Here is an 18,409-nt window from a genome sequence, read left to right as displayed (position 1 = left end):
AAGATTTAACATCCCTTTATTTCATGGCTCTGCAATAATTACAACATTATTGTCGGCTGAATGCACAAGCCATCAATACCCAAGCAAAAGGATCTCTAGGTCACACAGTAGAACTGCTGCGGTAGGAGTATTGATCTGTCGTAACTTTAAATTAAACTTTTTGGAACTGTTGAGGTTTTCTTATTGGCTTTTAACGGCAATGTATTATTGTGCATCACAATTTTAACTACATGTTATAGTGTCACTAATGTGAATTGTTCCCTTAAAGGGACACATCACTTTTTTGAAAATATGCTCATTTTCCAGTTTCTATAGTTAAACATTTGATTCTTACCGTTTTGGAATCCATCCAGCTGATCTCCGGGTCTGGCGCTACCACTTTTAGCATAGCTTAGCATAATCCATTGAATCTGATTAGACCATTAGCATCGCGCCTAAACAAATAACCAAAGAGTTTCGATATTTTTTAAAACTTGACTCTTCAGAAGATACATCGTGTACTAATGCTGCGTTCACACCAGCCACGCTATAGGTGTCAAGCACGAGTGATTTCAATTTATGTCAATGTGAAGATGCGTTGACACGTGTCTGGAAGTTTCACGGCGCGAATGATGCAAATTAGTACAGAATGCTGCTGCAAAGTTCCTCAAAAGAAGTTTGATCATGTTTCACCCATCCTAAAATCATTGCATTGGTTACCGGTGCATTTTAGAATTGAGTTTAAAATTCTTGTATTTGTTTTTAAATCCATTCACAATCTGGCACCAACGTATTTGTCTGACCTACTCTGTCCTCATAATCCCACACGAAACCTGAGGTCTGGTGATCAGGGCCTTTTGTCTGCCCCTAGGGCACGGTTAAAGAAAAGAGGAGATAGATCTTTTGCGGTTGCCAGGCCTAGGCTTTGGAACAGTCTTCCCATTTACATTAGAACGGCTCAATCTTTAAATGTTTTTAAATCTTCTCTTAAAACTTATTTTTTCTCCTTAGCTTTTAACTCAATGTGATCGCTTGCTATGGAATTGCCTTTTATTTCTGTTTTTCTTTTTATTGTCTATATTGTCCAGCCCCTTGGTCAGCCCTGGTTGCTGTTTTGGTGCTGTATTTTTTATCTTGTATATTGTTCAGCACTTTGGTCAGCCCTGGTTGTTGTTTTTAAATGTGCTATATAAATAAATTGAACTTGAAACTTAAACTTGAGCGTTTAGCGCGGCCCATTAGACACGATTCCGCCTCATTCGCGCGTCTAGTTTGCGGGAATGGCACAAACTGAGCAATGCCGCGGCAAACGCGCAAGTTGAAAAAATTTTGCTTTGGCGGAAAAACGCACCGCATTAACCAATCACCAGCTTGCTTTAGTAGTGACGTGATTACAGAATGCGAGCGGAGTCGCAGATGCCCCTCCCATGATGCAAATTTACATGTCTCGATGACTAGAATTTCCCGTGCGAATGAAGCGACTAAACTCAAAATGTTCAAGCGGCAAACTAGAAATTAAAATTAAAAACTGCGATTTTCTAGGCAGGTATGGCTAGGAACTATTGTGCTAAGCTATGCTAAAAGTAATAGTGCCAGACCCGTAGATCAGCTGAATGGATTCCAAAACCGTAAGAATCAAATGTGTTTAACTTTAGGGGAGCATATGAGCATATTTTGAATATATTTTTTTTTAAAGTGGAGTGTCCCTTAAAGAAGTGCGCTGGCAGCTAACACTCCCACCCATTTTTCTAGATCCATGTGAACCCCGGGTCTGTACAGTTTTGATTTTGGTTCACTGTTATATAATAAAAAATAAAAAAAACATTTAAATGTATTGGCTATAAACATAGACAAAAGTATGTTAAGTGTAAACAGAGTTTTGTTTTGGGATATCTTTTTGTGCTCTATTAATTGTTTCAGTTTCTCTTTCTGTTTTCCCTTTTATTGTGGTGTTTTTTTTTTAGATCTTCACATCTGGTTAGGTTGAGGTATTTGTTTCTCCACTGGCAGTTTCGGGGTATTCACCCCAAGTCTTAAAAGACAGAATACTTTGTTAAATTTTGAAAGGGTATTCAAAGGGAATATAAAGAGTACAACAGTAAGAACGCATACCTTTCTATGATATTGTTGTTATTCTGTAGCTCTCGTGCCACAGCCTCCATCTCGTCTTTCAATCTGTTCATTCTGAAAACCAAATGTCTCATTCATTAAGAAATCATTCATACTATTTACCTCTTTGTCACAGTAATGTACCTGAGAATCATGTGGTCCTCTTTTTTTGATCCTTCGATGCCCTCAGCTCCTACTGGCTGGTGAAGAGCTTTAAGCACAGCACTATCCAGAACCTGCCAAGAAAATGATCAGGGGCATGATTGTAAAATTCCAGGCATCGGGCATATGCATTAATCTTATCATTTACATTTTTACAATTTTTGCCTTTTCCAATACCAACAGGGCTAACAGAACTACTTAATGTAATAATGGGCAGAACCTTGTCTACAGACTTTGGTCCAAGATATTTAATATTAACAAGATGCATCACTGGTATTGATACAGTATGAATGGGGAAATCGCAATGGTCAGAATGGCCACTGTAGTCCCGCCTTCCAGTAAAAATAGCTAAATGCCAACCTCTCCTCTGGGAATTGACAACTCTTGTTTGTCTAAAATGGCACGGGGTGACGTGACTTTGGTTTTTTTTTTTTTTTTCTACCAGCTATTTTGGGGTTATGAAGAACCAATAAATATAATAACCAAATATTTTTCTTTAAACATGAAGAGCAATGTAATTCCCACGTTTGTGTACAACGGGTTCCAGTTACACAGAATTAAGTATTATGGTGCAAACAACAAAAACTTGTTGCCTCAATTAACTCTTTCCCCGCCATTGACAAGTTATCTCGTTAATTAAGAGAAAACATGAGGTTTTATGTAAATCTGTAATACTGCGATTATCCACTAGATTTACCCAATTTATAAAAAAATTGAAGCAAAATAATTTTTTTACTAATTTTAAACTCTGTGTATGTTTTGATAATCATTCTGAATCTGATCTCTAACTAAATTCCTTCACAAAAATGCAATTATTTCAGCTTTTTGCTAAAAAATTTTTTTTTAAAGAAAATATCCATATTTAAGAGTTAGCAGAGAAACTTTCCCGTTTTGTTTGTTTGTTTCGTTTGTTTGAAAGCAGAGGGTCTGTTCTTTCATTTGATATATTTGTATGTTTATATATTTTTAGAATAAATTTTTTCTGGAATGCATTTTGTGAAACTTTTGTGAAAACTACAAAAAAATGCTGGCGGGGAACTATTCAAAAAAAGGCTGACGGCGAAAGAGTTAAAGAGCGGCTGGCGAATGAGCGCTAGCTCGACAAAGGTCATATGTTCGATCTCAACTCCTGTATTGAAAAGTATATGCCTAATGCCTAAGTGTAAATGTAATGTAACACTGAAGAGGAGGTGTTGAACTTTGTAAATACCAGGAACTTTTTTTGTATGCAGTTCTGCTTCAGATCCCATATGGGCCTGTTTATGGGTAACTAATACAACAAATGTTTGTGCTGTCATACAACAGTAAGAGAACAAAGAAAGTAAATGAGACAACATGTATTTGTGTTTTTTGAGGAAGTCAGATGGGTGACCTTGTTCTGCTGGGCTTCACACATGTGCAGATCTCCCATCCGCTGTCGTAGGATACCACTAAAATGCTCCAGACTTGATTGGATCTCTTGCAGCACTCTGCAGAAACATCGCTCACATTGTTAAATACATACTGCTGTTTTGTTTTTGCTGCAGTGATATGCAAGTCATAAGAAAAAGCAGAATGGCCTTGGTGTAGGAGGTTTATCCTTCATCTGAGTGTTCAGTGTGGGATTGTGAGCTATAAATAATAAAGCTGGTTAGCTTAAGTAATATCCTACCAAGATAAAGTACAGGAAGCTTTTTTGACAGTGAAATTCGTTATGCAAAATGCTTGGTTTTTAAATCTTCTCATCCCAGAATTGGCAGCACCAAAACATTGAGTTTATAGAGTATTACCTTTGGCACAAACTGGGTGTGTTTTTTTCTATTGTCTATTGTTATAAGAGAAATACTGTATGACTTGAAAAACTCTGTCTGAGAGGAATTAAAGTAGCCATGAAACGGAAGTAGCGATTGTCTTATTTTCCTTATGGTGACGTATATCGGAGTGAAGGGCTTCTGAAATAAATAAAGGTAGGGCTGGACTTCAGTTCGTCCATCAAGAACTGATTGGATCATTTGAAGTTGGGTCATGTTGCTAATTGCGCCACTCTTAGAAAGGATTTACACATCTTTGTGCGTTAAGCTTTTAACACATTATGTGTCATTTTAACACATTATGTGTCATTTTGTGTTGATTTGTGTTAAAATAAAACACATGTTATGTTAAAAGTAACACAAAATGTGTTGTTTCAATAATAACACGGCTGTTTACACTTGGTATTAAGATGTGTTTTTATCGATCGGATCACAAGTGAACGAGAGAGACACATCACGTTTACACCTGATATTTAAATCCGTCCTTTTTGTCCACATTCGACCGCTTCTGTCCAGAATACCGTGAGGGGGCAGTCTGTCGAGATGGTGGGCGAGTCTCTCTGTTAAACGTGAGAAGGAGTAATGAAAAGTTTACATTGACGTGAACTAATATTATGTCGGAGTCCGCTTCTGTGTTGTGTGTTGTCCCAGAATCAACACTAATGTGTTGTTTTTAACACATCTGTTCTAATTGCTGCAATCTTTTCCTGGACTCCGCCCACCTGCCATATACCATATTACCGGAAGTCATGCCGGGTACACACCAAAAGATAGTCGGGCCGTTTCTGAAAATCCTAGCCCCGTCCCGATTATCTTGATGATTTTACAGATGATCTTATCAGATTTTCCCTTGGTGTGAGGTGTGTTAAGAGTGTCCGAACCTGATCGGAAGAACATCGGAGCGGCCCAAATCGCAAATATTAAACATGTTTAATATTTACGATCAGAAATCCTGATGTGTGGGGAAACCCCGAGGACAAACATGCGCATGCTCTTGAGATTATCACGTGAAACGAAACCCGTGTCCAATCAGACAGCGAGATGATGGAAGACGGAAGGAGTCATGGCGCAGCACAAAGTGAAGTTGATGCAAAGTGAACTTGTACAGACCATGTTACCGCTGTCTCCCCAACTTCACCCAAACCATTTTCTTTTTTCCCTTGAATTTTCTATGCAAATCATTACAAACACTATCATTGAAATTTCTTCCTGCGTGTCGTCCGCCATGCTTATTCTGAAGTCTCGCAAAATTTTGCGAGATTTCCTGTGTTCACAGTCGAGACTGTTTGTGGTCTATCACATTTTGAAAATATTATAAGATGGAAAAAAATATTTTGGTGTGTCCCCAGCATAAGGAGAGATCTTTTCAAGGAGCTCACAGATAAGTCGCTTGTAAAAAAAATACCACATAATTCTAAAACAAATGACGAGTTTTGCTTTTCAATTTTATTTCGACTTTAACTTCTGCCTTGCATATCTTGTATAGATGGTTTCAGCAGTAACAACATAAACAAGCAGCTTTCGTGGTCAACACGTAACTTCCGGTAAACTCCGCTAAGAATAAATAACAGCAATAAGTACTTTAAACATAGTTTATTTATATAACAAGCAAAAAAGAACAACACGTAGATTACATAGGAAACCAAAACATTAGCTATTTCGACGAGGTATTTGTTCAAGAGTTCAGTTTAGCAAATAATCAGACCATTGAAAAACTGAAACCGGATGTAAAGTTCGGAACAGATGCATATCGCGTCACGTGCGTCAGATGAAACTGTCTATAGCTCACTAATTTGTGATTCTTCTCTGCCATTTGAAACTGTTCTCATACAGTCTAAAAATTGGCAAAGGCATACAAATGCTTTTGAAAATAAATGCAGATGTGACTATTGCAGATCCATGCATTGCGATGTCGAGACTGAAACTATATATTGTGCAGCCCTATTAACAAATATAATTTTTTTGAGAATTGATAATGTTGTGCTTTGACATGGTGTGCCAAGAGGTCACATTCCATTCATCCTGTCAAAAGCAAAAATGTGTCCTGTGTTCACTCTGATGATGAAGACCCAGGAGCTGGACATCTAAGATGACATTTATTGTCTTTTATCATTCTGCACTTGTGTGTCTGCTGGTAAAAGCCACTTTGGATGAAAAGAATCCACGTCAACTAAAGTCATGCTGCTATAAATCATCAGTGACTGTATGGTCTATTCTTAGTCCACTTGAACTCTACTGTACGTCTCACCTGTTGCAGCTTCCGGCAGCTACGAGAACATCCTGATATTTCTGCACACAGTCGTCCTTGAACAACGCCTTCACTTTCTTTATATAAGATGCCAAATTGAGCCTGGACAAAAGATGTGCATTTCTCAGATGATTTACCGGTATAGACACACACTGATCCGAGATCCTGCAGGTGTTGAATACTCACTTTTCAAACTTGTGGATTTGTTCGTCATTATAGCTGAGCTCTGGAACAGAAAGCAAAAGAATTGGCATCAGCTTGAGAAATGTTTTCAAATTTTAATCTTCGCGATACAGTCTATTTTAGCCGACTGCCCAGACTCCACATTATCAATGCAGGCAGGCAAAAAGGAGATTAGATTTTTCTTTTTCTGCGCTTGCTTGTCTGGAATGGTCCATACTGTCAGATAAGACAGACAGCAGTGTCTCCCCTCCTCATAAGAGGAATAACAAACACAGTTGACCTCACTACTGGATCCACTCACCAAACTCTACATCCAGCTTCCAGAAATGAGACACTAACCCTAATCTGAAAACTCTAAAGTGCAGTGACTTGTAAGCACTTCAGTTCCATGAACCACAAGATGTTCAAGAAGAACATTCACCTTGTGTTTAAAGGAGTCATATGACGACACTGCTATAAAGAACTTTATTTTGTGTATTTGGTGTAATGCAATGTTTTTACGTGGTTTAAGGTAAATCATTTTTAAATAATATTTTTGTATTATTATTTTCTACATAACGTACATTATTTTGGCTACACTATGCCCTGCCTTTCTGAAACACGTTCATTTTACAAAGCTCATCGTTCTGAAAAGCGCAGTGTGCTCTGACTGGCCACCTATTCAGTGTGTTGTTATTGGCCGAATACCTCAAGCGTGGGACGAAAATGTTACGCCCCTTACCCACTGATCTATATAAATGACTGGATTGTGCATGACACCACAATTGTGAAGCCACCGCGCCGCCATGTTTGATATGCCCAAACATTCTATTACGGTAAATCAATGGACGTTATCAGATTTTAATGATAAAACCACTTTTCTTGATAAAATCACTTTACTAGTGTCTGTTTATATATCTGAAGTCTCCCTGTACATTATTACAACACAAACATCCTAATCATGTACATAGTTATTAACTGAATGTTGTACATTATGCTTTTTAAACAGTAAATTACTATACATTCATCTTCATTATCAGATCAGCGGACAGACCGCAGCATATTTAATGTTAATGACAAACGTGCTCATTCTGAAATCTAAATAAATAATCATGCTTTGTACCGTATGTGCATGCAATAATTTGCTGGTTTTGTAATTATGTTATCTAAACTTACAAGTTACCTAAACGTATTCAGAGAAATAGCACTGACCGTGTAGCTGAATGTCAAAAAACTTTATTTATACCCGTGTCATTAACAGAATGCAGCAGACACACTCACCTTAAAGTTTTTTTTATAAATCAATTATCCTGCCTGATTAAAACATAAACATTGCAAATAACACCAGAATTAAAGGGATAGTTCGGCCAAAAATGATATTAAACCCATGATTTACTCACCCTCAAGCTGTCCGAGTTGCATATGTCCATCGTTTTTCAGTCAAACAAATTTTCGGATATTTTAGAAAATGTTTTAGATCTTTCAGTTGATTAAATGTAATGTTACGGGGTCCACGACCTTCAAGTCCAAAAAAAGTGTGTCCATCCTTCACAAATTAAATCCAAACGGCTCCAGGATGATAAACAAAGGTCTTCTGAGGGTAATCCGCACAGTGTTGTTGTAGAAATATCCATATTTAAAACTTTATTAACGAAAATAACTACCTTCTGGTAGTGCTGCCATCTTAGTCCCGTCCGCATTCAGGATGAGAGCTTACGCAGCCTACGGAGGCTACTCTGCCGCTGCTCTGTGCCCCCGCCCTCCGAATGTGTCATACGTCACAAAGAAAAGTGCGTACACTACGCTAATACTCTCTCCTGAATACAGAGGAGTCTAAGATGGAGGCGCTACCAGAAGGTAGTTTTTTACAGTAATAAAGTTTTAAATATGGATATTTCTACAACAACACCGCGCGGATTACCCTCAGAAGACCTTTGTTTATTATCCTGGAGCCATTTGGATTTATATTGTGAAGGATGGACGCACTTTTTTTGGACTTGAAGGTCGTGGACTATGGCTGGACCCCGTAACATTACATTTAATCAACCGAAAGATCTAAAACATTTTCTAAAATATCCGAAAATGTGTTTGTCTGAAAAACGATAGACATATGCAACTCGGACAGCTTGGGGGTGAGTAAATCCTGGGTTTAATATCATTTTTGGCCGAACTATCCCTTTAACAATTAATTTACGTACATTGTTTTGTGTGACTGATACGATGTAAACCGGGTAAATTTAGATCATGATTTTGAATGTAAGTCAATGACGCCCTCTGCCGGTTGGAAAAACCACTGCCAAATGCCGATCTCATGCTGTTACGTTAAACGTTCTATGCGCAATCCAGTCATTTAGATCAGTGCCCTTACAATATTTGTAAAATCAGCTAACAAAGCACAGCGTCTAAACGACATGGCGGCAGCGGCAACAATACCGGCATGAATAAAAGTTATGCCTTCTATCTTAGCGTATATTCCGACGAAGATATGTGGGGGCGTGTTTAAATGAGGCATTTTAGAAAGGCATGGTTGAGCCTTCACTTTTAGAAAGAATATCTCTTTGGGTTTGAGACTTTAAACTTTGTGACTTTTATGGATCTTCTATATGCACAAACAGCTTTTGACACCCCATAGCCAAATCCCCCATGCAGTGTCTAATCTATAAGACCTGTCAGTCAAGAAGAGAGTGTTTGTGTTGAGTTAGTATGAAAGGGAAACAACCGTGCACTCACTTCCTGTCGCTCTGTCTCTGCAGTACTGCTGGTGAACTGCAGTAATTTTCCCCAACAGAACCTCCAACTTCTGGATGCTGCATTAAAGAAGACAGAATGGTAACGTGTAAAAAGTACATAACCTCATCGGGCATTGGTTTCCATACAGTATCATTTACAAAAAAACGTTAACATCTGTGATATAATTCAGACCTTACTTAAATCTGTTTACTTATATAAACACAACATAATGTGTTGTGCAATATTCAAACTAATATGAATATATATACACAGTGCCTCCAGACTGCCACCAGATGGTGGCATTTTGCCACCAAAATTTGAGAGTGTGCCACTGAATTTTACATCCAGTCGCACATGTGCGACCAGTAAATTTGACCTTTTTTTGTGATGCGACACTGAATTTGAAACAGCACATTGTACTTTCTGCATCTATCATCAAAGTATTTATTACCAATACAGTGGAAATTAGTAGAAGAAATGTGAATATTTGGTTAGCATGTTGATTTATGGTGTGTACCCCTAAATTTTCTGGTTGTGCCCCTAAAATTTTCAGTTGGGGGCCACTGTGCTCCTAGTGAAAAAGTTAGTCTGGAGCCCTGATACACGTATTGTTTCAGAACATTTATAACATTTACATTTATTCATTTATCTGACGCTTTAATCCAAAGCGTGGCCTGAATACTTCTGACATCAGGTGGAAATGTAATGCTCTTAAAATGTTTGAAAGATTCAGTCAAAATGCAATTCTAACAAGAGTTAACTTACAGGCTGAGTTCGAAGAGGGAGGAATTATGATAATGTCGATCTTTACAACATCACCGATCCCAGGACGTAAACTGTTGCCTACAATCCGTGTGTTTGTTGTAGTCCAAGGAAAGAGATTTACGTTGGAAATGATAACTTTCGTCATCGTTTACTTTGGGGTGTGTACCTTTTGCATATTGTTAACTTGTAAATGTGATGAACGATAAGACTATCATCAGCTGATCCTAAAACCTTATGTTACCTCTTGTCTTGAGCCAGTGTCTCTGAATGTTTAGACAGCATGACATGCAGATGTTGTAACTGAGTCTGAAACTCTTTAATTCCACTGCCGTACATCCTCTGCAGGTCCTCTTCAATCTGCACACAGCACTGAATATCAGACACACATCTTCTTTATTAACTTTATTAAAGTCTCAGCTCTTACCAGGGTCAGCTTCTTCTTGTCTGTCAAGTCTGGAAACTCATGTGCAAACTTGTGAGTGCTGGTTAAGAATAATAAAGAAGCCAGTCAGGCTAATTTGCATACTACAGAAGAATGTAGCTACTCTAGTACAGTGGCATTAGTTGAATGATATATTTTAGTACACAAAAATACAACAGATCAAACTCAGAACCAACGTCTAGTAATATTGCATTATGCAGTGTCTCCAAAACAAATACCTACTTACAATTTATGGAGGTTTTCCTCTGTGCCGACGCAGGACAGGAGCTTCATATTCACCATGGCAATCCTGTGTGCTACATTACTGGTTTCCAAGCCCGTGGTTTCACTACAGAATCAAGTAGGAATATTATTATATGAGCGACCTCCTCGAAATACAATATCTTCAATAACCTGGAGGTTCATGGCATATATTTGGACACATATAATATAATAGAACAATGATGTTGTAAGCACTCACATGTAGCTATATAATCCCTGCAGGATCAACTCTCTGTACTTCTGCATAGATCGAGCTATTCGCAGGTAATGATGGATGACCCTAACAATGGCCTTTAAGAGGAACAAAAGATACATCAAAGAGTCACACACTATTTTACACAAGAGAAGCACAAATGATCTATAAAGACTGGGACGACCTACCTTTGTGAAAGTGTAATCTGTCATGACATCAAACTTGGCGGGCATAACTAGGGCTTCAGCTAGAGAACATATGAAAGCAAAAGGTGAAAATAAAACTGACAAACTTCCTCTGTGGCATTGACTGACTAATTAAAATAGATTTTGGGGTCCTTACGCTCTCTGTATGGGAGTCCAACTAGTTTTTCTGGCCGTCGGCTGATCAGAATAATAGGTCGATCTGGACTGGTGGGAGGGAGGTTGACTACTTTCATGCTTGGCTCCAATATAAGAGGATGACCCTGATACAGATACTGCTGAACCGCAGGTTCAATCCCAGTCTGGGCCTGAACGTCCTCAAAAAAGATAGAGACTCTATATAACAAAAAAAACAAAAAAAAACACAAAGGGTTTCCTGTAAATAAACAAAACGGCTTCAAGGTAATGTTTCTTAAAAACAGCTATAATAGATAGACAAAAAAAATATATATTTATGGATTATCCAAAACATATTTATGTGTCAATGATGTGACGTTAATAATTTTGTGTCTGTATGGTTTGATTAAATGTAAAAGGGTTAAATTTCAAAATAAATTTCTAGAGCTGGGCAAAGATTAATTGCGATTAATCGCATACAAAATAAAGGTGATTTTGCATAATATATGTGTGTGTACCGTGTGTAATTTTTATGTATACTTAAAGGTATAGCGGAAGATTTTCGTTTTCCGGGTGGATCACCACTGTTATTGGTCATCCCAGATGTCAATCATTCTGATTATATGTTGACGTATAACCGTCGCACGTGCTCGCCTCTACGTTCGCTTTCTGCACATGCGCACTTTCACGTGTATGTGTGTTGTGCTACGGTTTCAACCATTCATTGAAGGTCGCGTTCTCACTGTGTTTTTTTCAAAATGTCTGAGGGTCGAAAGAGAAAAAGTGTCTACGAATTGTATGACAAGAAGAGAAAGGACTATAAATAAAGAAACAAGACCAGATGTTTATGGGAGACTATTTCATACGCTGCCGTGAGCTAAAAGGACAGGTTGGGCTTCCCAAGCAAATTTTCTACTGGAAAGGTACATTTTGTCATGCTATTTGGAGAAATCCATTTAAAATCACTGCTGGTAAAAGTTGATGTAAGCTATGATTTGCGATGCTAGCCCTGGCACAAGTCACGAACCGCACAGACACGGTAAACATGCCGACAGAAACTTGTAAACAGAGCAGCGAAGAGAAGAACTGACATCCTGCACGCTCGCTCTCTGTCTCGTGCACGCGTTTAACAGGCGTTCCCTCTCGGGAACATTTTTTTAAAAATATCGAGGGGCGGTTCTTTTAAATAATTCGGGAAAATCTTCCGCTATACCTTAAACCACACACAAATACATATATTCATTTCAGAATTTTTTTCATTTATATATCAATTTTTTTAATTTAAATATCATATAAAAAATATAAATACATACATATATATATATATATATATATATATATATATATATATATATATATATATATATATATATATATATATATATATATATATATATATACATACACATGTAAATGTTTCTTTAATACGTGCATGAATGTGTTTGTATTTATAGATACATAATTATTACACACAGCATATATTATGCTAAAAATCACTTTTATTTTGTATGCAATTAATCGCGATTAATCTTTGCCCAGTATTAAAATTTGCTGATCACGGCAATATCCTCTTTTTGAGGACCAAACTCAAAAATGTCTGTTTTTATTTCATTTTGAAAGAATATTTGGGGGATAATTGCAAAAATGTCAATGTGGTGTAACCGGTCTGTGTCAATTGGTGTAACTAGTATTTTTTTAAATGAAAATATAAATATATTCATAAAATAATCTAGTTTAGTGTAATATGATACATTTTCTTACATACATTTTTACATAATTTGTCAAATTGACAAATATTACAAAAATGCATTAAAATTTACATTTAGAAATAACTAATAAAATTATATTTTTAAATGCTTCTTTTTTTTTTTGATAATTACGCTCACATGCCATCAATGTGGATAAAATATTGAATATTTCTCATTCTTTGGCACAATTGGCGTCTTACACCATTTGACATTTTCAGGCCCATTCAGTCCTAACTTTCATAAAAATGGTGCAAATGTAATTTTTTATTGCATAAAATTAACATAAATACACTGTGTGCATTGAAATAACCTGATGCGTGCTTTTAAAACAAGTTTTTTAAAAAGATTTTTGAATTTCTCATCTTGCCAAACCGTTTTTGTCACTGACCCTCATGCATTTGGCAGATTTATCCAAAGCAACCTGCAGTGCATATTAAGCAAACCATACAAATGTAACAGATGTGTGTAAAAGAATAAAAGCAGACGCACGTGTTGTGAAAATGGATGTAGATGCTGTGTGCTGTGGCTTGCTGGAGAGAGAAAATATGGACCGTGATGCGGTTCAGGATGTCAGTGGTGGCCGCGAAGAACTGGACGAAGCCCCAGCACTTCTCTTGATCGGCCTCCAGTATGCTGGCCAACACTGGGGCCATCTGGGTCTTCAAACCTCTGTGAGATCAAGACTTTCACTATGTGTACATGCATGCACATAATGCTAAACTTTAGGAAACTTAAGTTTACTAGCTTTCTTAGAAAATACAAATTACTATCAATCATTTCTCAAGTTTAAAAGACAAGGTCTGAATCTCGCTCACTCTGAGAGCTGGCAGCAATGTGGCAGATGGTAGCTCCATTCAATAGGGCCGTCCGCTACTTTCTGTACACCTGCTATGGCTCCCTCAGGCTTTTCTGTTGTGATCTTGTACCTGCAAAACACATCAATACTTAAAACACAAGCATTAAACCACAGAAGATCTGGGAAAGGGTAGGTTATTAAAAACTATGCTCAGTTTTATGAAAGTTTGATCTCACATAGTTTTCTTGTTTTTCCTTGGGCCTCCGAACGGTAAAAAGGGAAGGCTGCCACTCGCAGCATGATAAAAGGTGACACCAATGCTCCAAAGATCCACAGAAACGCCATAAGCTTTCTGGTGGGGTTCCCTCATCACTACACGTTCATACATGTCAGGGTGCTAAACAAAGGATGCACAGTTCAAAAGAGTTATCATCTCACATACAAATGCTTCTTCAAAGAAACCACAACAAAACACGGTTACATTTTTGATAAGAAACTAAGCGAAATTCACTGATTTCTAGATATGAAGGTCTTTAATGTGTGATGAAGGTATCTACTGATATGCCAAGTAAGAAAAACAGATAAAAACATTAACAACATCTTACCAGGTATTCCTCTGTGCCATATATAGACATAAACTTCTCATCATCCTCCAACTCACGGGCCGCACCAAAGTCTGTGAGCTTGTACACCGAGCGTCCATCTTCACCCACCTGCCTCATAATATTGCCAGGTTTGATGTCCCTGTGGACCACCCCATTCGCCCGCAAGTGGTTCATCCCTTGGACTGTATATGTTCAAAGTTAAGAAAAGCACAGACGCTGTTGTTAAGATGAGGGATGTCTAACACACACAACTGGTTTTTTGGATGATAGTGTTTAGATGTTGTAATATTCGAACTCTTACCCACACACTGCAATACAATGAGAAACTCGGACTCAGGAAGTCCAAAAGCGTTTTCGGGCTCCTCCAGCAGGTTTAGCAGGCTGCCACCTGAGCAGTACTCCATCACAAGAACCTTATGCTTCGGGTTCATATGCATCTGACAGACACAAGAGGAAATTTTAGTTTCCAGTTTCTGGATTCATTGAACATAACATTGATTATTTCTTTAGGGCATACTGACGTTTTACTGAACCGTACCCGAGTTGGAATGTCCCCCCTCCCCAGTTCCACGCTGGTCTCACAACCGAACCGTATAGACTTAACCCTGAAAAATGTGGTTCGCTTGACTAGTGTGGTAACACCGCATCATTTGCAGGTGCGGTATGCTTACCGTACCCTGGTACGGTTCAGTGTGGTTGGGGGTAGTGCAATAGGCTTTATGCCCAGCTGCACTACTTCCTGAACTTCAGCCAGCTCCTTGTTTCCTGTCTGCCATTATTGGACAAACTGATTAATCCAGGTGTGTCTGATTATTGTTGTTGTGACTACTGAGGTCAGGCACACCTGGATTAATCAGTTTGTTTATGACTACTGAGGTCAGGCACACCTGGATTAATCAGTTTGTCCAATAATGGAAGACAGGAAACAAGGAGCTGGCTGAAGTTCAGAAAGTAGTGCAGCTGGGCATAAAGCCTATTAATTGTTTTTGATTTTCAATTTCAATTTTTTATTCAAACTATAAAAAAAAAAGGTAAAACAATTATTGTGTGAATTAAATATAAATAGCATGCTGTTGGACCGATGTGTTTGTAAGGCACTTCACTGCTTTGACACGTGTAGCCTATTGTAGCACTTACTAGATAAAAAGTTTAATAAATGCATGTTTTCAATGTCACTGAATAATCGTGATTTAATTTTTACCAAAATTTTTATTTCTGATTTTACCCATAATCGAGCAGCCCTAGTTGGGAGGTTGGGCGCAATAGTGTGATCTGATCTGAAGCTTGACCTCAATTACACAACTGTTTATATCCTCCCTCAACTTCAGCGCCATGCCCCCGAACCAAACTGAACCGTCCCAGAGACCACCTCTGCAAGGGTACCGCACCTTGGTACAGTACAGAATGATTACACAATTCAAGTCTATTGACTTTGGGGGTCATACATACTCGGTACGCATAGTGTTGAGTTGACTTTTAATCTAGCACAAAGATCGGTTACAAATGACCTCGACACAGAGAGAGACAAAGCTTGAAAATGTCAGCGGTACTAGTGATGGAAAATCTCGATAAGCATGCCAAACCACATCAGATACGTACCTCCTCCACAGCAAAAAGTTTAACAATGTTGACGTGATTGAGCTTCTGCAGCACATCAAACTCCCTCATCTGAACTTCATACGGTCTGTTGTAGCTCACCAGATTGAAGACCTTTACTGCTACCAGCTCACCTGTTTTCTAAAGGATGGGATCAACGTCATTTCATCTTAAAATTCAGGTCACTTTATGTACAGAATCTAAAACGGCTTCAGTGACTACGAATGGTAATGGCTAAAGTGTGATACTGATACCTTGTTTCGTGCTTTGTAGACGCTTGCTGTTGCCCCCTGACCCAGAACATCATTCAGGGACCAGAGGTGATTTACTGTACTCGCTGTCATCGTACTGGCGGAGGGTGATGACATTATCGGGTCTATGTATGAGACCGAAAAACATTTGAATCTGAACATAATTTTTCCTACATTTTATTTATAAAATCTGCTCATCAAGTTATAATTAAAGGGAAAGTTCACCCAAAAATTATGTTGTCATCATTTACTCACCCTCATGTTGTCACAAACCTGTATAAACACGGAGATGATAAACACAGAGGAAGAAATTGTGAGGAATGTTTGTAACCAAATCGTTCATGAGTCCCACTGATTTTCATAATATTGTCTTTTCCTACTATGAAAGTGAATGGGGCACATGATTGGTTTGGTTACAAACATTTCTCAAATTATCTTCCTTCGTGTTTATCAGAAAAAAGAAATTTATACAAGTTTGTAACAACATGAGTAATTTAATTATAATGAATAGCAAAGTATAAAACTATTGCCACTGTAATAGCACTAAACACTTTTGTTTTCACAAACTTAATTTTATGATCATTCGTGCAATTACTTTAAACCCGAGTAAAAAGGTTTACCGTTGCCAATTTATTTTAAATGTGGACACAGTTTTAATGTTATCCGGTGCAATAAAATACATTTATTTTAGGGTTTCCACATGAATACTTTACTTACAATACTATATTGTACTTTAGTGTTTCATATAGTAAACTATACTAAATTGTAGTATACAGTGGTAACACTTTACAATAAGGTTAATTAGTTAACATTAGTTAATGTATTACTTAACATGAACAAACCATAAACATTTGTTACAGTATTTATTCATCTCTGTTAATGTTAATTAATATAAATAAAGCTTTTAATTGTTTGTTCATGTTAGTTTACAGTGCATTGACTAACATTAACAAGATTTTAATAAAGTATTAGTAATTAGCAGCATTTGTTACATGTACATTAATTGACATCATGACAGAAATAAAAATAAACTACTAAGTCAAATGCAAGAATAAGTGTGAAGTATAATAAACAATAAGTTAAACGTGTCCCTAACGTTTGTGTATAATAAAAGTGACATACCAGTGTATTTCTGAACAGCTTACATCCAACCGACAACACAGCTGTCAAATAAAGTCCATGTCCTTCATATAAGACCTGCAGGTACAATGTAAATACATATATGTGAGAAAATAACCTGTCGAGCACATTGATCATCTCTATCAGTATAAAGATATACCTTATAATACACTCTCTGAATACATGACAACAACTAAAACACACAAAACATTTGTGTGTCAGACGCCGACATTTTAGCATACAGTTTAGTTTATCGAAACAAACTACATACAACATTCAGCAGAAAAACGATTAAACGACAAGACGGAAATTCAGCTGCAACTTTCCTTTCATTCTGTCAGGAACTTCCTGGTTCACTAGTTTGAAGTGTTTTTCTGCATAAGGAGGATTTCCTCATATGTTTAGACCTTGGAACTTGAAAATATAATTTATAATACCAAAGATTATAATGATGATCGGTGATATTTTATTTTAGATCGCAAATCACAACTTAATTTACGACAAAGTATTTAATGTGACGAGCGAATAAAAGTATTTTTGTCGACCTCTAGAGGGCGCTAATTTTAAACGGCTGCAAGGTTGTTTCAGGCTGTTTTAGACAAAACTTTAAAGTTTCATAATATGTGTGTATTTCTGTGTGATAATTGTGACGTGATAAACACAATGATATAAAAATCAGCTTTTTGCTTACATTTACATATTTTCGCAAATCATTGATGCTGCAAAAAAGCATATTGTTAAGTTTGTAGCCTATAGGAAAAACAGAAAACCATGTGAGCCTACCAAGCGTATTAAAAATCCATACCTTTCAGTTTTTTTTAATTTAAGCCTTCATAACTAAAACAGCTAATACAATAAAAACATGATAACATATTATTAAACATATTTTAACAAAAAATAAAAAACGTATTTATTATCTCACTATTTTTTGTGTCCTGTGAACTATAATTGAAGAATGAGGAAATAGACTTGAAATGGGGCCTACATTGGGTATTCCCCTAGCTTCTATTGAAACACCAGCATATATAATGTTTATGAATCAGACAGAATTTACATTCTTGATAGATAGCTGCACAAATGTTTGTTTAAACACTCATTATGTTTTTTTGTATATATATGAACGGTCTCAACTG

General features: G+C 37.2%; 1 protein-coding gene across 1 annotated transcript; it reads right to left on the bottom strand.

Moving 5' to 3' along the window:
- Positions 1-17,796, bottom strand: ikbke (inhibitor of nuclear factor kappa B kinase subunit epsilon). Its single transcript, XM_065241426.2, has 22 exons — positions 17,437-17,796; positions 17,280-17,354; positions 16,161-16,282; positions 15,910-16,047; positions 14,612-14,747; positions 14,311-14,492; positions 13,942-14,102; positions 13,725-13,835; positions 13,399-13,578; positions 11,184-11,380; positions 11,030-11,088; positions 10,848-10,939; positions 10,614-10,715; positions 10,370-10,427; positions 10,187-10,302; positions 9,181-9,257; positions 6,475-6,514; positions 6,289-6,390; positions 3,623-3,719; positions 2,233-2,324; positions 2,092-2,163; positions 1-2,011 (listed from the first exon to the last, which is right to left on the bottom strand). The coding sequence occupies exons 3-22, from the start codon at positions 16,272-16,274 to the stop codon at positions 1,948-1,950; spliced, it is 2,190 nt and encodes a 729-aa protein (XP_065097498.1). The 5' UTR covers positions 16,275-16,282; positions 17,280-17,354; positions 17,437-17,796; the 3' UTR covers positions 1-1,947.
- Positions 17,797-18,409: the final 613 nt, after the last annotated feature.

This window comes from Paramisgurnus dabryanus, chromosome 14, assembly GCF_030506205.2.
Source record: "Paramisgurnus dabryanus chromosome 14, PD_genome_1.1, whole genome shotgun sequence".
In the NCBI taxonomy this organism is placed as follows: domain Eukaryota; kingdom Metazoa; phylum Chordata; class Actinopteri; order Cypriniformes; family Cobitidae; genus Paramisgurnus; species Paramisgurnus dabryanus.
This window is presented reverse-complemented; position numbering and strand designations above follow the sequence as displayed.